This window comes from Megachile rotundata, chromosome 1 (assembly GCF_050947335.1).
Source record: "Megachile rotundata isolate GNS110a chromosome 1, iyMegRotu1, whole genome shotgun sequence".
NCBI lineage: Eukaryota > Metazoa > Arthropoda > Insecta > Hymenoptera > Megachilidae > Megachile > Megachile rotundata.
The window spans coordinates 10,151,882-10,174,775 of NC_134983.1; the positions used below are offsets into that span (position 1 = coordinate 10,151,882).

A 22,894-nucleotide genomic window follows, 5' to 3' on the forward strand; every position below is an offset into this window, starting at 1 on the left:
GATGCGTGCCCCTCGTCAGAGTGCAAGATGTTGATGAGAATGGCAGTAAAAGAAAAGTATGCCGAGGATGATCACTGACCTCTTTCGATTGTCTCTTTTCAAAGTTTTCTCTATCGAACGTGCTCACATCATGGTATATTAACACGTCGCTGGCATTTAAATAATTTAAATGCCTGTTCCCGGGGATTTATAGCTCCCAACCTACGTTCTGCATTGTGCACTTTAAAAATGTATACAATATTTTGTACCTATTTTTTATTTATGTTTGATGTATTTGAGAGAGGGTATAAAGCGCGAAGCACGTGTTAAAAAATGCAAAGTTGCATCGTTCTGAACGAAAAAGTAGTCATTCTATGGTAATGCGTTCAGGGATCCATTTTGGAGACCTAAAATACATTTATAACTTACAATGTTTCTTTTAGTAGTAAATTTGTTCAATTCCATAGAACGGAGGGAGTAAATACAGTCTAACTTTATAGTGCGATCTAAGTCTAAATATATATACTCCAAGAGTAAAACAAAAGTAGCAGTGATATATGTATGTACATTCATGACTCAAGAATATTAATAATCGATCAAATCGATAAATTCACTCCCCATCCATAAAGAAAAAATTATTACACGTTGTCTAGTTGGCAATTGAAAGCAATGCCGATCCTATCAGTTCGTTTGCCAACTTACCAGACAGTGTATAAAGATATCGCAAAGTTTGTATATTATCGTTTATGAATTCAACCGTCGAAAAAAACCAATGGAATCCAATGCTCGTGCGAGAATATTATTGCACCGCATGCCACAATAATATACACGCTCTAACACTACGGATGATTTAAGGGTACTTGGCATCTTCGTCGAGGTTTCCTTCTTTTTTCTTCTCTTGCGAAACCCAACATACGTCCAGAGCTCGGTCGCAAAGAATTCCGGGACATCCTTTCGCATCCCCGTTCGTTCGTGTTTTCACGGCTGACTGAGCCGGATCTCGTGAAACCTGCTACTAATATTTATCCTCCAAGTGACACCGGAGACCCGTCCTTCGACGGGGCTGGTTTTACTTTTTTCTTGCTTCCCCCTTGACTTGTACCGCAAGGGTGGGCCTTCAGCCTCGTTTCTTTTCGTCGCCCCTCTTCTCTCGTTACCGCTGCAAATCGGCCTGTCCCGCCTATGCTCGAAATTTATCTCGCGGACGAAACGTACGATAGCTGTAATATGCAAATCGCCAACGTACACGTGACTTTATTGGCCGTGACACGTTACGCGCGCCCGGCTAAATGTAAGTCGCGAAGAGAATGCCTTCTCTTAGTCGGCATTGGGGAACAAGGGAATAGAGATAGAAAGACGGAGAAAGAGGACAGTATGTTACACTGTCCGCACCGTGAATTTATTGTAACGATGGCCCGTAATTAAATTCATGGTATTCCGTGCTTTGCTACCGGTGAAAACATTGGAGCTGAACTGTTGGGACGGGCATGAGATTAAGATGAGACAAAATTGCAAGATCGGGATCGACAGTGACTTAGGATCTTTTTTTAGATTAGAGACGAATTTCTGAATGTATAAACTGTCTAAATTTTGAAGTTTTCAGATTACAAAACTATTGAATTTCATAATCATCAAATTTCTGAGTGAAATTTTCAAATTCCCAAAATATCACATTTTTTACTCTCCAATTTCCAAACTTGCCAAATGTACAAATTCATGAATCTTCAACTGCGAAATTTCGGGACTTTCAACCACACAAACTTTGGTCGATATTTCTCTGACAGTCAAACCACGTGGAAATACTTTTATATCCATCTGCAGAATTTCGTCCTTACATATAACGAAACACGACGTTCTGTTCTGTCCAAAAAACATTGGAGAAATTCCCCCGATACTAGCACGAAATCGACTTTCAGCTGAATTATCCTCCGAGGAATCTCTGCGGGCCGTGTTTCTAGATTCCGGTGGGTCGCATGACGAACCGACGAAAAATGTTTTAATTTTATTCGTCGGCTGCGGCAATCAGGCGTTAGACCCCCGAGACGCGTTCTCCACGCGCTATCGCCTTCGCTCGATCTCGCTCGCTCGTAATCCTCGGGGACTCTCGGATTTCCTGCCCTTTTCTTTATGGCTCGCGATCTTTTGACGCCGACCGTTATCGTTACCTGGCCGGTTGATGCGTGTTGACGCACGAAAGATCGCCGACGTGTTGTCGCGGACACGAAGTAGAAAAGGATACCTGTCCGGCCCTTATCCCTTTCATGGAACTCGTAGCGATCAACGAGGTGTGGCACACGCTCGAATTCACAGCACCTTCGAAGATCCCGGGTCCTGATCGTCTTTCGAGCCGGGAACTAAATGGAGGAGGAGGGAACGGTGTCGAACAGCAGCGTCTATATCGTCCGGGACGATTGTACGTTGTTTCGTGGTGTGAGAACGTGGTACGATTTCGAGTTCTCTAACTTGACTCTGTATGTTTCACGTCGGAGTTAATTATTTTTATTGGCTACACGAGTTTGCGGCGCTGTGAGTTTAAGGAGTTTAGAGACCCTCTAATCAGAGTCCCGAAATAGCCAACAAAGTTTGGTCAATGACGCCATTTTGCTGCGAAATTCAATTTGAAAAGAATCGTGCACTCTCGCTGAAAGAGTTTCATGAATCTTTTATTCTTGTTTTATTCTTTCATTCATTGTTTTATTTTGAAGATATCTTGCTTATTAACAGTGTGTTTTATACAGTTTTATAGAAGAAAACTTTTTACTCTCGAATTATAAATAGATATAAAATCGCACTTTGTATATGTGTGCAAACAGTAAAACATTTTTCCAATGTTTTAACACGTATTGTTTGTAAAGGGTACTTGATTTTTGTAACGAAATACATCTATTCAGTTGTCGGTTTGATGGTTAGATTTAAAAATTGTTGAAAGTGATCGATGGTTCAATCTGATTTTACGGCTATTTTTTACGAACAATAGATAAAACATTTTGCAAACATGTCTTTTGTTACGTCGTTTATATCATGATACAATATCGAAATAAAAACATGGTCAAAAAGTCAATAGAGTTGTACAAATGTTTATATTTCATATTATTTAAAAAAAAATCTAATTATGGATACAGAATTCAAAATCGATAGCATGAGTATAAAAAATATGTTTCATTTCGTCGTACGCGTTTCATTTACAAAACTATCTTGAAATCAGCCTGCACTAACATCTTTCAACATTGACACACGAGTCTCCTAAACCTTTCTAAAACTTTTCTTTTTTGAATCCCTTTCCGATAGCCGTTCAAAGAAAGAGGCCCAGTAACGATAGGATCAGGCTATTCCGAAGACGATTAATGATGGCGACGATTAGCGTACATGCGCCAAGAGGGTTGCGTGCGCGTAGAGCAGCATCGGTTGCATTCATTTGGACAATTTAGGTGGGCACGGAGAAAACAATCAGGGTTCGGGATCGAGTCGAATTTGGACTCACAAAGGCGGGACACGGTCGGTAGCGAGAGATGGCGAGCAAGAGAAGGCCCACCTTTGGAGAAGCGAGAGAAGATGGAACCGGTGGAGTTTGTGTAGCGAGAGTCGTTGAAACGAAGGCAGGCAAAGAGCACAGAAGCCGAAGAAGAAAGATGGAAAGTGGACGAAGATGGGACCCGTTATGGAGATGAGAGGGCCGACGGACAATGGCTTTCGGGCCAGGCCCCTGAATTCATAATCTCCGTTCCTGCGGCGCACAATGATCCAAATATGTTTTCTGTATAACAAAACGCTTTTATAAATGTTTATCATCAATTTAAATATTATCTGATGCGGGTGGCATTCGCCGGGGCACGGCTACTACCGTTGAATCGGCATCGATCCTTTTCTATTCCTTTTGCCGTCTCTCTGTCCCACCATCGTGGACAGATGAGGAATGGCTTTGAGATTTTTCACTGCCTACCGCAGACTGCTTTTACGTCTTTCAGCTTTCGCCTCATCCCATCCGCTCGACGACGACTTCTTCTTCTTCTTTCTCTCCTCCGCCTCATACCTCTTCACCCCCTTTCTTCGACGAACTGGTAGAAGTTACGAATGAATTAGTCCGAGGAAGAGCAAACTCTGTCCCGTCCTCGGCTGCGGACCCGATGAACGATGACTTTTTAACCTGGCCCCTCCGACAGTCAGTTTTCTTTGTGCGAACTCTTTCATATTAATCTTCGGGGTTATCGATAGCGGATATCGCGGTACGTCCGACGTTTCGATGACTTTACCGGACGACTATGGGACTACCGATTTCCGCGCACGTAATAACTGGGAAACTGATGTTACAGATACGAGAAACAATGAGCAGCTTCTTTCAAATGATTTATCAATACTTTTACACCGTCATTAGACTCATTAAATATCGTAACGGGTAGCTTTATTCTCAGTAAGCTTAATTGTTGTGACGATGTTGTTAGCTGTACTAGATACTCTGTCAAGTATTTAGCAGAAGTATATTATAGCTGGGTAAACATGTTCCTTGCATACTCTGTGAATAGTACAAACATGAATTCACACATCACAAAATTAAATTTTTAAATAAATTAGTTAACTTCAATCGCCATGAGCGACCAGACAACAGAACGGTAATTTCTTGTTTACCTGGTTGTCAAGACTTCTCAAAATAAATACATCCCACATCACAAGTATGATAAATCGAAATAACACATCCAATACGTCTGATACATCAGTTACGACATATCAGAGTAACATACCGAATAAGTATGATACATCGAAGTCTGCAAAATATACATCTGCGAATCTATAGACCTCATGATTTATGATATACGCACGTTGCTATAATAAATGAGTAAAGTAATTGTCTAGAACGTTTCTAAATTTTTTTCTCGGAAAGCATTTTTCTGACCTTTTTAAGCGGACAACCGGTTCGATGTTCACCTAAACTCGCCTTAATGCGATAACCCATCAGTAACGAACTCGCCGCACAGAAAACCCTTCACGCAACAACGGACGATGGTTATTATTCTGGCCGAGAATGATGCCACAGTTTCACCATTTTTCTTTCACGATGCACGTGTACCGTGAGTCCAGTCCAGGAGTAGCGCGATATCAAATACGTGGAAAGTGATTTACGAGCGTGAAACACTTTCTGGGATTTTCTATTGTCGGACGCGCTCGACCGTGCTCCATACTTGGCCAGATAATTTACGAATACGTGTTACTCCGAAGGAATTATCAGAGTGAGAGCCCTTCTCGTTCCGAGCTACGATAATCCGGCAAAATTGGATGCACAATTATCTCCCGCTCTTTCGGCAGCTGAGTTTTAAACGGAAACGCGGATTCCTGCGAAACAACTCTCACGACTTTTATCCACGTTTCTTGTTGTTTCATTGATTTTCCTTTCTTTGTTTGACTATTAGCGTTACAGTTATTCAAACAGGAAAGGTTCTTTTACTTAAACAATTATTTTAATTATATAAGCGTAGGCAGGCTACTCATAGATTAAATACTGCTTATTATTTATATAACCTATTCACAGTTTTTATGAGCAACAGATACTTTTAGCAATAACCATTTTGATGAACAAAAATTTGTCTGATTAGTTTTGGCACTTACAGCTTATTTTTTATTGCGAATCCATGAAACAATATGTTTTCTGTATCATAAAGTTAGCGTCACATCAGATGATTGCTTTTCAAATAGAGTGCCATGCTATAAACATAAATCTTATTGACTTTATACTACTGACATAAATCCGGCAGAAAATTTATAAGCTACAAGGGAGAAAAGCATCAATGCATTGCAATGCACTGAATCCGATGTTGAGGAAAAATCTTAAAATATGATACCATGAATCTTGAGACGAGTCAGTAACCACATTCAAATAGCTTTATAAATATTTTAAGTCTTCATGAATGACTTTAGATATCCAAAGTAGACAGCATGTACTATTTTTATCAGCTAGAAAGTAAATCATGAAACAGGTAAAAAGATCAGCGTAAACTGTTGTCAAAGAACGGCTCCGTAGCTTGTCGCCTTATCAATGCGGTTACAACGAAGGTGGATTAATAATTTAGTCGGGTCGCGTTCTGCGAAACGTTGTTACGTGCAACACGATTTCCGCGAGCGAGTGACACAATCGATGTTTCAGGCCGAACAACGACCTTCGATATTCCTCCGGTTCCATTTATCCTCGCGAGAGGATTACAATCCCGACGAGTCCGCGCGTCTCGATGGTCGAAAGCGGAGAGCTCGTGCACGCCGGCTGAATCGGAATCAGAGGAAAAATTGCGTCGAGATCCGCAACGTTCCGTGCACGGTTCCGCCGCAAATGGTTTTTCCGTTGAAATTTGTTGCCCTGCCCGGCTGCAATCTTCTTACGATCAATGATTTAAGAAAACGGAGCCGAGTGCTCGCGCGAAATTTTATCTCACCGATTTCACCAGAATTTAACCCGAATAATAAGTGAATACATCATCTATAGCTAGAAATATGCAAACACTTAGGACAAAATTTGAAAGCCGTATTTGTAGTTGTATATAGTCCACATTTACACCATTTCGTTATTAGATATAGTTATTGTATCAAATAGAACGATTAACTAGTTTAACATGGCTACATAGTTGTTCATATTTTATATTTACGTTTCTTGCAGTAAATTCGCATAATTCTAATCGTTTATATATGTATGATCCAATCTTCCAGAAATTCAATTGAAATCACAGCGTCTGTTCGTAAAACCGTTCAATCGAGGATGAGTTGTAAAGCGTTTTACAAATGGTGGCGGCATAAATTGCTGTTGGAAGTCAAAGGACGTCTATGAACGAGACGAAAGAAACTCGAGGCGTTAGCGAAGCGATTCGTCGATTTCTTCCATTTGCAAATCAATTCGTTTCTCGGCTGTCCCCGGTACTCTAAGGGTTTCGTCTATGAACGATTTCTGAGAGGATTACACCGACAACAAGAAGAGCAGGGAGAAGTAGAAGGTAACGATGGAGAAGCAGGGTGTCGAGTGGCGCATTATCGGGAATACGGCCGTAGGGCTGAGAATTTACTGGAAATTATCGAACCGGTGGAAAATGAATGTTGGATGCGCCGCGAGGATGTATCGTCTTCGCGGAGATTGAGCGTGGCTGACGTCTCCGGGCCAGGGAAATATTTTATTCAAGACGTTGCCTCGTATTGCCTTGGAATCGTAAGCGGCAACTCTGGACTTGTTACAGATGAAGACAATTACGACGGAAAGAACAGAGGGAGATAGCGAGAGAAACAAAACGGGGGATACGAGCAAAAAGTTTCATGAATATCAAGAAGCTCGTGGCTACAAATTTCACGCTAACCTAGATACGCTAAAGTATGTACGAGATATCGTTCGTCTTCCAGTGATATATCGATGGTTTCGCGTCTTTTAATCGATCGAGGAAGCAGGGTTCTCTTTCACAAAATTCTAGGGTGGTTCAGGAAGAGAAGGGTGCTTTCTGTACGTTCACAAAAATCATTCGTGATAATTAAGGATTCGCAAATACTGCACGAACAAAATTAAAATTCAGGATCGGTACGTTTGCAGACTTTTTTAACTTGAGCAAATATTGCTCGTATTTATTCATTTATCAGCTAACTCGATGAAAGTGAAATATCTACTTCGACATGCACGTTTCTCGGATTTCTGTAGCGCTTCTCCATTTAATGGATTCTTTTAACCATTTATAAAGCCTCCAATGTAAAGCTTAGGACGTTGAAGACGATCCGAAGTTCTTTTCACTTGATCATTATTATTTGAATCGCAGGAAGAATATCCATTGAGAAGCGTCCTCGAATTATCATACACTCGTGAAGCACTTATTATCGTACGCAATAACGCGCGAACGACATCGGCGATAAAATCGAATGATCGTTGTTTCCCCCTGTGAACGAAGACATCGAAGGGTTGCGTCTCCGTTCGGAACGATAACGATCGACGATACGGGGTGCGGGACGAAGAAGAAAATGGATTCGCGACGGCGAAGACGTCGTAATGCGAAACATCGTTGGAAAACAAGGCAGCATTGGTGGGACCGGGAAGGAATCGAATAAATTAATACTTAATCAGGATAAAAGAGAAACCGGGGGAAAAAGCGGAACAAAAGATAGGCGAAGGAGAAATAAAGAAAGGAAGAAGGAAATTTACGAGGAGCGGACGTTTCACGTTTCCACGATAATATCCCCGGGTGTCTCGTGATTAATGCAGCCGCTCGGCCGGTGAAAAGGCAGCGGACTTACGGCTGGATCGACTCGTGATCCAGAAAAACTGGCTGCACGAGACGGAAAGAATAATGGCGTCGCGCACTGATGACTCCTTTCGAAGCGAACCACGACGTCGCGACGACGGCGACGACGACGCGGACTCGCGACCACCCCTCGTGGGAAGCTTCGAACTGCCGCACGATCTTACTTCCGCGTTTAGAATCTGCGTGCACGATCAGACATTTTGCAACTGGCTTCGGTTCCTTCGAGCGGAACACGCGTCGAAGGGTGTACTCGAAGGGGTAGCGGAACAATTGTCGAGTATCGTACACATCCTCATACCTCGATGATACTCTTTATATTAGGTCTAGACGGTATCTAATCTTGGTAACTGCTCTGCAATTACGTCAATTATGACTTTCAAAATGTACAACGTGAGTGGGTACATGGAGACTAGGTCTGTTAAAACAGAAAAGAAAAAGGAACATATGTAACTATCTTTGTCGAACTTTTCTATTAATTGGTAACGGGAAATTATTTATAAGAGCTGTCCCATGTGTTCGCGAAAATGAAGCAATGTTCGGGAAATCTAATGAATACGATTCAACATTGATAAGATCAGTTGGTTATTTAACAACGTAAACGAGCATTGAAATGTAATAAAAGAGGCACGTACCGAGGATAATTCCTCGAGAGTGTCATCGATGCCAAATGTCGCGTAGCGTGCGTGTACAATCGAAAATCTCGGCGCAGCGTAATAAAGCGATTACCGTCGCGCAATAATTTACATGCTGGCCACCGGTACGCCACCTGGTTCATTGCAATGCGTACAACGAACGACGGATTTTATACACCGCGTCCGTTTCCACCGGTGTCCACTGTAATCGTTAACACGGTGGCCGTGTTCCTCGGTGGCCGATGCTATCGGGACCGATAAATAAACGCTCGGCGTTTCTCGACCGTGAAACGTTCGGTGGCCGCGCGTTCTCCCAAAATCATAAAATTGATAACGAAAACCGCACACATCCGCGGTCCGGTGTTTATCCGTAACCGTACGAGAATCCGTGGCCCCATGGACGTCGAAAATAGCCTCCGGTTTAATGACGAGAGCGATAACGGAAGCCCGATCGCGCGCGCGAGAAGTCCAATCGAATCGCCACCGCGAAAAGTGTTTTCCGCTTTCGCGTCGATGCGAGTTACCTTGGTTTTCAACCGATCCAGTATCGCGATCGAACAAGTTGACGAAAACGCCTCAGATTTTGTTCGAAACGAAATCGGGATAAGTGGCTTTCGCTCGCGAAGATAGAGAGGGTTTGCTTTTCAAGCCGTACGCTTTGAAACGCCTGGGAAATCGAGTAACCGGAACAGCACGCGTGTTTACAATTGGCACGCGATTGCCGCGGAACGGGTCACGAGAAACAAGAGTCGCGAGAGCCCGGAATCGATAACGGTCGTTGAAATGAGATGAAAAATCGTGCGCGGGACTCGTTAATTGAAAGGAAAGGCAGGAAGAGCTTTCGAATTATCGAGCCCGATCGTTGGGACGGGAAACGCAAGGGCGAATCAGGCCACGGATCAACGACAAGAACGCGGGTGAAACGGAGTATGTACAACTTTATATTCCCGACGATGTTATCCGACATCGTCGGCAACGAGTTCAACCAGCGTTTCTTCAACGAGAAACGTGCGACCGGCTCGGTTTACTCCCCGCTACTCCTCGCCCACCTCGAATCATATTGTTGATAAAGTAACCGGAAGATAGCGGCAGGAAAGCACGCATCCTCGACGGGACGACACGCGAAGAAGATGAAAAACTGTAGCGGCGGAAATAACCGGCTCGAAGTCATCGACCAAAGATAACGAGCGCAGATGCGTTTAATCCGATAGCACGAGAGCGCAATGCTTTTCACGGTACCTATGTGTGCATGTGTGTACACGTACGCCCACCACGACAGCACGCCAGCGTGTTGTGCAATTTCGACGTATCCGGTCGAATGCATGCAACCTCGTTGTGTAGCTCCGGAAAATCAACCGAGTATTACATAATTTCACGTTTCTTCGACTACCCTTTTTGTGTACTTGGGGAATTAACTTCTCGTGCATCGTTATACGAGTTCAAATTTTCTAATTTAGGAACTTTGCTATTTGCATATTTAGGAATTTAGGGACTTAAGAATTCGGAGATCTAAAAATGATTTTGGAAATTTCGATACATGAAAATTTGAAAATATAGGAATTTAAGGACTTTAGAATTTGAGAATGATGAAGTTAGAAAATTTCAGAAATTTGAAAAATTACAAACTCATGAATTTGAAGATATATCTATAAATTAAAATACCCATCAGTGTCCCACAAGCAATCTCTCATCGTCGTTACATGCGTAATAACAGCCATAAGCAGACGTAAATTACTGCACTATAATCAATCAGACCTACATTTCCTCCACTCGTCCTACAGTTTCCCTATACTGAGGATCTTACGACGAAAACAAAGGCATTCGATAGTCGATTTATCGTTCTCCTTTGGTAAATTTCGGTAATCGATCTCGTTCTTGACGCAATACGAGTCCATTAAACGCGATCATTAGCTGCAGCGGGATATCGCTGTCAGCGTCGTTGACGTCGCGTCGCATTATCGCGTCCGACGAATCGGGACCAAGTAATTGACGTAATTGTTCGGCACATGAATGACGGTCGGATATAACGGAGAAAGGGAATCGATGGCAAGAAAGGGTTTTCGCCTAGTAGAGAAATTATTAGCATGACCCTTACTTTACCTCTAAGCGGAATTGCTCTTCCAATACTACGGAAATCGATTCTGTACATGGATTAAGCGACTTCTGTTGTTTGTCATGTATAATGAGTGACATTTGCGTGGCTGTACACGGAACACCAAGCGTTTGTTAAATGTTAGGGTTGTTGATGCAGATGGCTATTACGTCAACATGAAAACACGTGTTTACTCTCAACAAAACTGGTAGCTTGTGATCGATTTGCTTTGCAAAAATAATTGTGGCGATTACTTGTTTGCCATCGAATGACCTATCATGGAGCATACACTAACTCTTTCTCCCCTTTTTTCAATATCTTACGGTATATAGAACGATTCTCGATAAAACTCCTACGGTCTCGAAAATGAGATACAAAATCGCAGGCAAAATATTGATACAAGTTTCAGAGCATAATATTCTGTCTCAGTTATTACATACACTTCATAGAAAAATTATTTCAATTAATGTAATAAACACTTTTAACACACATGTATTCACCACTGTCAAACAATATATTAACAGCTATTGTAATAATCTCTAATATGAAAATTTGAGAACCTGAAATTGAAAACTGAATTGGAAAGTGCAAAATTATATTTCATTCAATATCGTTTTCTTCCCAAACCTTATTGTACTCGCCGTGTGCTAAATCTGCCCACCATTGATCCACCATTTCAATACCCGTTATTTTCATGTTACTCACAGTGCAATATGAAAGCATCAATTGTTCGAGTGTCTTCAACCACTCCTCAATGTCTTCGTTTCACCGCAGTCGCTTCGTTCTTACGAATGATACACGGAGGACAATAGTTAATTGACATAATTCCTTGTTGCATAGACCCGTATTACGGATGCATCATCAGCAATGCGATCGTTCGAATCGTGAGAAAAGAAGGGCTGGTTTGCAAAGGGGTCTGTTACAGCAAGTTCGTTTCGTGTCACTTGGAATTATAAAAGAAACTTTCTGGCCGCGACGTGGAATTTCCGGATACATTTTTCTCTGCGTTCTTCCATGCCGTGACTTTCCTTGAGAGAACCACGCAACGATAGTTTATTAAAAATCACCATGTAATTGTTTGCGTCGCGAACATGCCTGCAATTATTCCACTAATTTTCCTAATCGACTGTAGATCTATTATTAAGCTATGATTTATACGTTTATGAATATCTGAAAAACATGAGCAAATTTCGTATCGCATGTGAACAAAACAATACACCGTTTTGCAGATGTGATAAAGAGAAGAATTAATGGAAAACAATGTTTATGTACTATGATTTTTACCTTGCAATTTTTTCAACCACTGGTTTCGTTAAATGTTACATTTCAGTTATACAACATGAGAGAAATGTTGAAAACTGAAAATGAAACGAAGTCAAAGGAAATATTGTACTGGAATAAATATTTGAATTCAAATTATTTGCATCTTTTATGCGAATTTTGCTGTTTTATAAAAGAGGATTAAATGTAATGGTAAAGCACGTAAATGTGTGATCAGAAAATTTATTTGGATCAGATTAAATGTCAGTTATATGATCACTAATCTAGTACATACTGACTGGAATATTTGAAATTCAGCCTTGTGATTATCGTTTACTTGTACTACTTAAATATTTGGCAGACGCTGACCTATATCCACGATTTTAGTGTGTGCATTGGTTCTGTATATTTACTCGCTTGATTACTTCTATTTACTTATTAAGTAATTGGTTGTGTTATAGCACGTTGAATTTCACAAGGACTTAAAAATACTATTGCATGCTACATATATGCTGTAATATACAGAGTATAACAGATTGTACAAGCAGACAGAGAACGACTCTATGTAAAAAATAAATGGAACTATCGAAATTTAGAGTATTATTTCAAACCAAATCGAATGGTGAATGTAACCTTTCCGTTTCAAAAAAGGTGGAAGCTGAACGCCTGATTAATCTCGTTTAGAGAAGCACTTGACCGTTAATCGCGCGATAGCGTATCGTCGTCATCGATGACGTTTCAGTGTAGGAATGCTGCGAATCGGGCGAATGTAATTGCAGTAATTTCTCGGTGCACGGATTCTGTTGTTGCAACGTGCGTGCGTAGGTGCGTTGTCGATGCGATGGCGGACCATAGAGATTGTGCGGTGGCAACCGGGAGATACCTGGACCGATACAGGCGGCAAGACAATTACGTTGTGGGACGTGGATACACACGAAAGGTTGGGGACGTTGGCGCAAAATATACAAGCGCGTCGACGCTGTGAAACGGAACTGCTGGATTTACCAAGGACGCGACGGTGATCATAATTTCCGGTTGCGGATTACGAATCTGATTGCGGATTAACCGATACTCCCGCGCTATTTGATTATCGGTTATATCGGGGAGTCCGCTAACAAGCGCGATCGTGACGAAAGAAATTTATCGCTCGGTCGATGAAACAATTTCGTGATAACGAGCGATGGCTCGCGATAACGGGTCGAAAGTGTTTAATTCGGTTTCGTTACCACTGGCCATTCGTTTCAGTCCGTTCATGATTTTTGCGTACCTTTTGTTCCGCGGAGAAATTACGGAGCTCATCGTGTTTTAAACGATCTCAATTAGGATTTGACGGGCGTCGGTCTAATTTGCCGATGTGTACCACTTTCGACGGAGCATTGTCCAAAATAACGAAACGACCGTCCTACTTGGCGTTGTTTCCCAATTACTGTGGCAACGAACGTTGCAAGTCTACCTTCTCCACGGGGAGTTGTCCTGAATGACCCGACCGGGAAACGAGATCAAACAGGACATTGTTGCTTACGCGAGCTTTTGTGATCCTTTTCGTGTTTCCAGACCATCCGCGAACCAGCAGCCTCGTATTACGATGTGTCCCGTATAATAACGTCGAAACGATGTTAATCTGCTCGGAACGAGAACCGTGCCCCGTATGCACCCGGTGTTCGCAACAATTCTAGAAAACCCACACGATCGCAAGATAATAGTTCTAGTTGCAAAAACGTTTCATTCGATCGCGTAGGATTATCGATCTAGGTTCTGGACTATGCGGAGATGTTGCGTAAATAATAAACGTAACTTGCATAATGAACCGACTGCACGAACGAGCGACTTGCGAGGGCCGCGTGTTTGTCGTAGCATGACGCCCTCGCGACAACAAATACGAGAACGTCAGTCGATGGATGAGAAAAGGCCATAGCACCGTGGGACACGTACAGCCGCGGAAACGGTGCCTGCATCGCGATATAGCGTTTCATAACAGCACACGCTTCCTGATTTTTTCAGTAGTCTCGGCCGGTGGTTGTAAACTCGCGAACAAACTCAAATGTCACATACCGAGATAAAACGGGACAATACGTAACTTTTCTTTGAAACTTGATAAATATTGGCTAAGAATAAGAATCGAAGAACTTCTGAATTGCAGACTGTACTGAAATATTTCATACGCGGCACGAAATATGAGGATTTAACGTAAAATATAAATTCTTGTACTTTGAGTTATTTATAAAATCGTTACAGTTAATAGAATTGAAATTTACATGATGGTTTAGAAATCTTTGATGGTATGAGTTGAGAAGGGTAAACGATTGGCATTTCTAATGATCAGACACAAAGATCGCAGTTTTTGACATTTCTTTAGATAGGGTTTTTCGCCAACCACGAAGGAAATGTCAAATCGTTAGTATAAGGATGCAATGTCAGAGCGGTTTTCATTTCATTTCCTACGTTCTGCAGAGAGTAAGCTCTTCTTCTGCAACTACGGAGATATCGTCCAGTTAACGATCCCTTCATTATTAGCACAGAGATGCCTCCACAAACGTTAAGATAGAGCAATTCTCAATCCGTCTTCCACGTTCTTTAGGTAGAAAACTGAAGCTGTTTTGTACCTACGAAGGAATTAACGTTACCTTCACAGATGTCTTCGAACAATTACATAGTCCCTAATGACGTCGAAATTTTTCGATCGTAAAGAAAACGTTTCATTAGCACAAAATCCCTGCAAACGTCCATTCATTCGAAATTAACAGTTCTATTCGTAATCGAACAATATGAGTTGGAAAAAGCGAGCCAGCCGAACACGATAACGTTGTTAACGAAAGAACGTGGAATCATTTGAAAAAGTTCGGGTAATCGAAACGGAAGCTAAAACTCGCTCAAATTGGAGCAGTTGAACGTGCTCGACGCGTCCCGTACGTCGAAACGGGCCTATCCACGCCTCGTGAAAGAGGTATTGTCCGCTCGTTGAATGGCACAGACATAATTCGTATAATTGCGGAACACACGCCACTCAGCGTTCGCCATTCTTTCGCGGCAATACCGCGGTATTCCGCGGTATCAACCGTTCGTGCATGGGGATAGCAATAAACAGCCGGCAGAACGACCGATGGGACGAGAAGACAATTGAACGTGTGGGTACCTACGCGAAGCGGATGCTCGCGGAAACGGCACACTCGTTACGCTAGCGAACGATTTCCAGCAGGGAAAACGATGTTCCTCCTTCCCCTATTCTCTTCACTCTCCCTTTCGTCTACATATAGCGAACCTGTACTCGAATTTGTCGCTATTTGATCCGATCACCCCTTAATCCTGATTCAGAGACGATTGCACATCTGTACCGTACCTTTAATAAAATACATGAGCTTGATTCATTTCTGATGTTATATACAAATGACTACTTATGATCTACATCAGCCTCTGCATAAATGCATCCACATAAATGTAGCGAAATTAAATTGAAGTGTTCAGTGCTAGTATGGATGTTACACGTCTTGTAAGGTTATAGTATATATGCATATATGTACATTTAATCACATTACTAACTTCTTCTTTCATTTCTATATTTTCACCTTGTTTCTATATTTATATATTTTTGTTTTGCTTGAATTTTGCGAACAGCTCCAATATACATACTTTTTAACTATCCCAATTAATAATGTGATCGTTTTGCAAGAACGATGTACTTCGTCATAGGGGATGAAGGAATATAAAGAAGCAAAAAGTAGGTAGGATTTTTTGCTCGTGTGTCGACTGCGGATGGCGTGTGGCGTTGGAAAAAATATGCTCGTGGCAGCGGAAATTGAAGAAGTACCGAGTGAAAATTATTTATTACTCGATTTTCGTACGCGTTCCTCGTAAATTTTATTCTTCGATTCATCGAGGACGAACGATTTATGTAATCCTTCAAGGACGCAGGTATTACGAAGCTCGCGTTTTTAAGCATGCCAGGTATGCTTAAAAAAATTTAATTTCGTAGCAGCAGATTGGATCAGACGTTTACTTGACAATAAAAAGTAACGTTATAGCTTGGCCAGTTTAAATTCCACGGCGTCTTATTCCCAACGACGCGGATTCCGCCGTAGCTGAGACAAAAGGACGTAGTTGTTAGCTATCAGCGTGTTCTCTCTTTCTTCTTGGGAAGCTTTCATCGAAACGTTAAACGCGGAAGCAATATCGACAGAAGCTGCCGGTTCAAAGTCGGTCGGCGATCGTCAGGCTCTCAAAGCGAAAGAATAGTTCCAGTTTTCTCTAGGAATTTGAATTTTCTCCCTGATCCACTGCGTTTTGAAATAGCTCCCTGTCCATGACAGCGGAACACGAGGAACAAGTGTGCGGTCGATACGCGTTGGAATTTAAGGGATTCAGAAACTTGGTATTATAAAAGGTTTATTAAATTAGGAATTGAAAAAGAATTTTGTTTTAAAAAATTAAGAATGTAAGAACTCGCTTATAGTTTTCATAATCCTGAATCCAAATAACGTAACCGATCTCGATTTCATAAAAGTTTGACAGTGAAAAAATCAAAGTAACAGAGTAAGATCGTCATAGATAAAAATCTGTGCCGGCTAAAAATCTATATAAGGGCGAGTAATCGCGCGCAGGCTGCGACGCCACATAAGTTTGACAATATCGTTCCCTTCGGCTGTTCCTACACCTGCGGCCCGCTTTTTTATCGTCCGTACAGTTCCTTGTTTTTGCTATCCGTCTGCTCGTACGGCTTTTATTGCGAACCGCCTTTATACTTTATATCCAATCAGCTCGTTGCCCGTTTGCCGAGTCTCGTTCGAGCATTTCACGCGTCGCGGTTAACGAAAATGGATATTCCTTTGGTCCCTGTTCGTCTTTCTCCCGCTTATAAGCCGTTGTGTTTTCACGCGTGTGCATGCGACTCGCGCAGGTGAGAGCAGCGGCGAAACAAAGCGTGTCGGGACAAAAGGAGGCCAGGAGTATAACACGCGTGACTCGATCGGCCTCACGTGTCCTCACGGACCAGGTACCCGGTTTCGCGTCGCCGGTAAATTAAATTCTAATAAAGCCAGCCGAAATGCCGCGAAAAAAGCCGGTCGAGCGTTCGGTCACGAGGGGAACAATGGCGTTGAAAGGCGTCGAAGGTAGCGCGTTGTTGGTCGACACGAACCGCGGTTAATTATGTCGAGGCGGCGACCAGGAATCTCGCAGAAAAACTTGCCTTCGGGACTCTACGGGGGTTTCAGCGCCGTCCCGAAACTGTTAACTAACTCGCCGCTTCCTCTGTCCGGATAGGTGTGTCATCCCCAAAATGCTGCATCGAGGTAAAAAAGGGTGATTGGTGAAAAAGGCGGCTGGATGAATACTTTCTTATTCTTTTGCATCCTTGTGGGACTCGCTTTCGTGGTCCTCGTTCGGTAGCTTTGATGCTGTTCTTTTTTATCCACGGATCGTAAATCATTCGCTGAACGACCATGGATGCGTGAACGTTAGAACGTAATATGTTGTATCGCCACGCGTTAGATTACAGTGCTGTTGTATTACGCGGTGAATTACGAAGACGCCATGGGTCACATTATTATGCGACGCGTCGCTACGCATTGAATTACCACGCATTGCGTCGTCACGCGTTGAATTACGCGCTGAATTATCACATGCTAAATTCCTATGGTTTGAATCACCCCTGCGTTGAGTTACCCTTGCGTTAAGTTCACGTTGTGAATTATCTGCGTTGAATTACTACACGCTGAATTATCGTGCGTTGAAATACTATGCGCTGAATTATCGTGCGTTGAATTATCATGTGAGGAATTATCATGCGCTGAATTACTATGCGTTAAATTGCGGGGGGTTGAAGTACTATTCGCTGAATTACCACGTAGTAAATTATCACGGGTTGAATTACTAAGTATTGAATTATCAAGCGCTGAATTAACAAATGCTGAATTATCAAGCGTTGAATTACTACATGCTGAATTATCGTGCGTTGAAATACTATGCGCTGAATTATCGTGCGTTGAATTATCATGTGAGGAATTATCATGCGCTGAATTACTATGCGTTAAATTGCGGGGGGTTGAAGTACTATTCGCTGAATTACCACGTAGTAAATTATCACGGGTTGAATTACTAAGTATTGAATTATCAAGCGTTGAATTAACAAATGCTGAATTATCAAGCGTTGAATTACTACATGCTGAATTATCGTGCGTTGAAATACTATGCGCTGAATTATCGTGCGTTGAATTATCATGTGAGGAATTATCATGCGCTGAATTACTATGCGTTAAATTGCGGGGGATTGAAGTACTATTCGCTGAATTACCACGTAGTAAATTATCACGGGTTGAATTACTAAATATTGAATTATCAAGCGCTGAATTAACAAATGCTGAATTATCAAGCGTTGAATTACTACATGCTGAATTATCGTGCGTTGAAATACTATGCGCTGAATTATCGTGCGTTGAATTATCATGTGAGGAATTATCATGCGCTGAATTACTATGCGTTAAATTGCGGGGGGTTGAAGTACTATTCGCTGAATTACCACGTAGTAAATTATCACGGGTTGAATTACTAAGTATTGAATTATCAAGCGCTGAATTAACAAATGCTGAATTATCAAGCGTTGAATTACTACATGCTGAATTATCGTGCGTTGAAATACTATGCGCTGAATTATCGTGCGTTGAATTATCATGTGAGGAATTATCATGCGCTGAATTACTATGCGTTAAATTGCGGGGGGTTGAAGTACTATTCGCTGAATTACCACGTAGTAAATTATCACGGGTTGAATTACTAAGTATTGAATTATCAAGCGCTGAATTAACAAATGTTGAATTATCAAGCGTTGAATTACTACGCGCGGAATTATCGCGTGCTGAATTACCACTGGCGTCATAACATTTTTACCAGTCAATAGAGTTTAACTGAAAGTTATTGTTTGTTCCAGGATCGGCACGTGAAGGACACCAGCAAGAATCCAGAAATGGACGCGAGCCAAGACTATTGCCTCCTTCAGGGTTTCGAGAACAAGACGCACACCGTTCTTCGTTTCAGCAGGCGATACGATACGTGCGACCCACGGGACCTCAAGATCACGGTAGGTGGTTTGATTTATACGGCTTCCGGCGTGAAAGATAATTTTGCTACTGTGCTTCAACTGCTCGCTCGAGGATCGTTTGACGGATTTACGAGAAAAATTGAGCAGCTGAGCACGATGCCAGCCGACCGGGATAGAATTATTTATCGCGGTTCTTTAGGAAATTGTGGATCACCTTGCTACACCGTTACGAAATAATCAATCCTCTTGTAATCGGAGCACATGTGTCAGATTCAGGGTACTTTAACCCTTCAGACTTGTCTTCTTTGCACAATTGGTTTAGGATGAGCGTCATGTGAGAAACAAGATTGGTAACAAAATGTGTCAATAAATTACAATGACAATCATTTCTTGAGTCTGGATGTATTTCTTGATATGTTCCGTCACAAGTAGTTACTACTTTATATAAATAGTTAACGTTTCATCAAAGGTGTATTTTCATTCTTTGGACATCTTGTGTGAATGAATTTAAGTAACACCATACTTTAATTTTGATGATGTAGATTTTATTTGGGTAAGATTCATTCGTAAGAACAGAGTATGCTTGTTCTTAAATTGTGAAAGATTAGAGGGAACGTGCTAATGCCCACGTGTGGCTTCAATTTGTCGATGAGCTTAACCCTTTTCTAGTAGAAAATATTTGGTCCGAAAGCAAAGCGATTAAAGCGATCGCAGCATAAAAGGATTAACGTGAGAATGGAGCAAAGAGGAGGAATTAGGACGGCGCCAAGTAGTGCGCGACAATGCAAAATCGCGAAAATACGAAGGCGGTTCGTTGCGCGTCGCAATTAACGTTAATTAACCGGCATTACGGGTTGCAAATACCTACCCTTGTAAAGTGTCAGGAATTTCTGAGCGGTTTAAAGTTTCGGATCTAACGAGAAGAGAAAAAGAGACTGTGTCAATGTTACAGAAAGTTGGGGTCAGAGGCAAATTTCCGAATTTTTATACTTTTAAACCTTCAATAAAAAAAATAGGAATTAACAAATGTAGTAGTTTAGAACTTTAGAAATTTTCAAATATTAAAAAGTAGAAACTTAGATATTTAAAAAACTAGAAAATTTACGAATCGGTGAAATGAGAAATATAAATTCTTTAAATTCGTAAATTTTTAGATTGTCGTATTTATAGAAATGATTGCCAATGTATCTAGTTTCAGCTCAGTTCGATTAAAATTTAAGAACTCGTTATCGAAATAACAGGCTTCGCTCCTCGAATTCTGACGAGTTGCAAGAATAAGTCGACCCAGTTCTTAATTTCGTCGGTAATTAACTCGGAAGTAGATGAAAGCACGATAGAACCGTTCGCTCGTTGGTACCGAGACTAAACTCGAAGGGAAGAGGAGATTACGCGCGTGTTGCGATTTGCTCGAAGCCGACAATTTATGGTGGCCAAGCAGGGCACAGACGTTTGCGCCATTGCGCCTCGAAGGGGTTGCTTGTATCGTTAATGGCACTATTGATATGCATTTATGTCTTGTCCAATGTCTCAGACCTGTTTTTCAACGCGAACCGTGAACGCCGACTGAACGTAAAAAACAGTAATTGGCACGGACGACCAACAGAGATTTAATTAACGTTCTTGAAATTACCGTGGATGTCGAACGTCTTAATTACCGATTGTTCGTAATTGCTGTGGGACGGTAAAGCGGCTGATAGAAATGGGAATTAATGGTGCTGTTTCCTTTTTCATGAATTTTGCAAGTATTCCAATTTCTTAATTATTTGAAATACGAATCATGAACTTCTTAATTTACAGATTCGAAAATTCCTCGCTTCTGAAATATTTAAACTACTTAACTCCTATATTTGGTTCTGAAATATTTAAATTTCACTTGAACTCTTGAATTCAACTATTCCAAATCCCTTTTCAATTCCAAAACTCGGTAAAATCCTAAATGTAAAAGTTTGATCAAAACGAGTGAGCCCTTACATCATTTTCCCTGCAAAACCGTACATCGTCAGCGTACATATCGTCTATAATTCCTGGATTGAAATGGACAATGCAAGAGTCACTGCACGGTAGAAAATATAATTCATGTTTCCTCGCAGACTTTCGTCGGTGTCCGTTTCGTTCGCGATCGTAGCACGATTCCTTCAACCACCACCGTAATTTTCGTTTCGATACAAGGACCCGATCGTCCGATAACCCTTTTATATAAAACGTACGGTGTTCCAACGTTCGCAGGCCCATTTAAAGTATCTCGGTCCACCTACGGATTCAGCGGTTCCGTTCGCGAGCCACGATATCGGGCTCTCGGGGTCGTTTCACGGGGCGAACGTGACACGTAAAAATATCATGTAGGGTACCGATACATCACGCGATCAGATAAAGCAAAGGGGAGCTGACTTCGTCGTTTGTCGTACAGATAGAATCTCGGTCTCGCGGTGACTCGCTTTATTTTTGCACCCAAGTATTTTGATGACTCAACTGCCGGATGGATGTTACCGGGTCATGGAGGGACCGGTGCATCCTTCGTCACGACTTCTTCGCGACGGGTTTCTGCAGATCGGGATCAAGAAAGTAGCCTCTAACCGCTTTCCTAAATCCTGCTTAGCGGCTACGTGAACAAGATCGGCCTGCGCGACAACGCCATCTTGAAATCTTCATTTCGCGTTTCTGCTTAACGATGTATTGTACAGTTGTCAGAACAGGATAACTTAAATGATTGTAGGAATATTAGGTTTAACATTTGCTTAGATTGTCTACTGCACAGTAACAATGAAATACAATACCTAGATATAATTTGTCTGTGTTCATTAAACTTGAGAATTGTTATTTATGATTTGATAGAAATTGTTCTAGCGTTACTAATCGAATCGCTTTTATACGTTTTACAATTTTCGCTCAAACAGCAACGTTGGTATAGAAAATAAACACTAATCCCGTTTTGCACGTGGTGTTCCTGTGTTTTTCTTTTACTCTTTCGTTTTAAATAAAAGTCAACGTAATCTTCGCAGCGGCAAATACCGTGTAATTACTTTATTGACAAAGCAATTCTCGTCCCGGCGTTTTTGCACGCGAGTAACGCGCGCTCGTCCATGGAAATTCTACGCGCAAACGTTCTCCTCGACTTCGCGTTCGCCTGCCAATATTTGCGCTACGCGCGTCAATTATTTACGCGTACACAGAGTCGCGAATATTTAGCGTTCACCGGAATGCTCGTCGTTCGGTTTCGCGTACGCGTGCGTGTTCCAGCCACGCGCAAATGCTCTGCAGCGAATACGAACGCGTTCGCATACGAAACCCTAATCACCCTGTCATTTTCGATACGTCTTTGTATCGTTTCGAGAGAATCATCTTCCTCACGCAACTCATTTCTTTCAATTTTTTTTAGATAGAAAAATTGATAAAAACTTAAGAATGTGGTTTTAATCTTAATACCAATTTGTAATTTCTATATGTAATTTGTATATGTGTGTATTTGAACATATGAATAGGTGGACATTTGGATATTTGAATATTGGAGCATTTAAGCATTTGACCATTCGAAAATATAAGTCTGAAGTATGAAAATTTGAAAATACAATTATACTGTTACAATATAAAGAATATACCTTTACGTCTTCTCACAGCCATAGCATATATGGTACACGTCTACGTATCGACTATC

General features: G+C 41.6%; 1 protein-coding gene across 1 annotated transcript in view; it reads left to right on the forward strand.

Moving 5' to 3' along the window:
• The window catches only part of olf413 (DBH like monooxygenase olf413), a 215,035-nt gene that overhangs the window by 139,487 nt on the left and 52,654 nt on the right, over window positions 1-22,894 (forward strand). Inside the window, exon 3 of the mRNA XM_003701272.3 lies at window positions 19,132-19,281. Within this exon, the coding sequence (XP_003701320.2) occupies window positions 19,132-19,281 (150 nt within the window). The remainder of the gene's footprint in view (window positions 1-19,131; window positions 19,282-22,894) is intronic.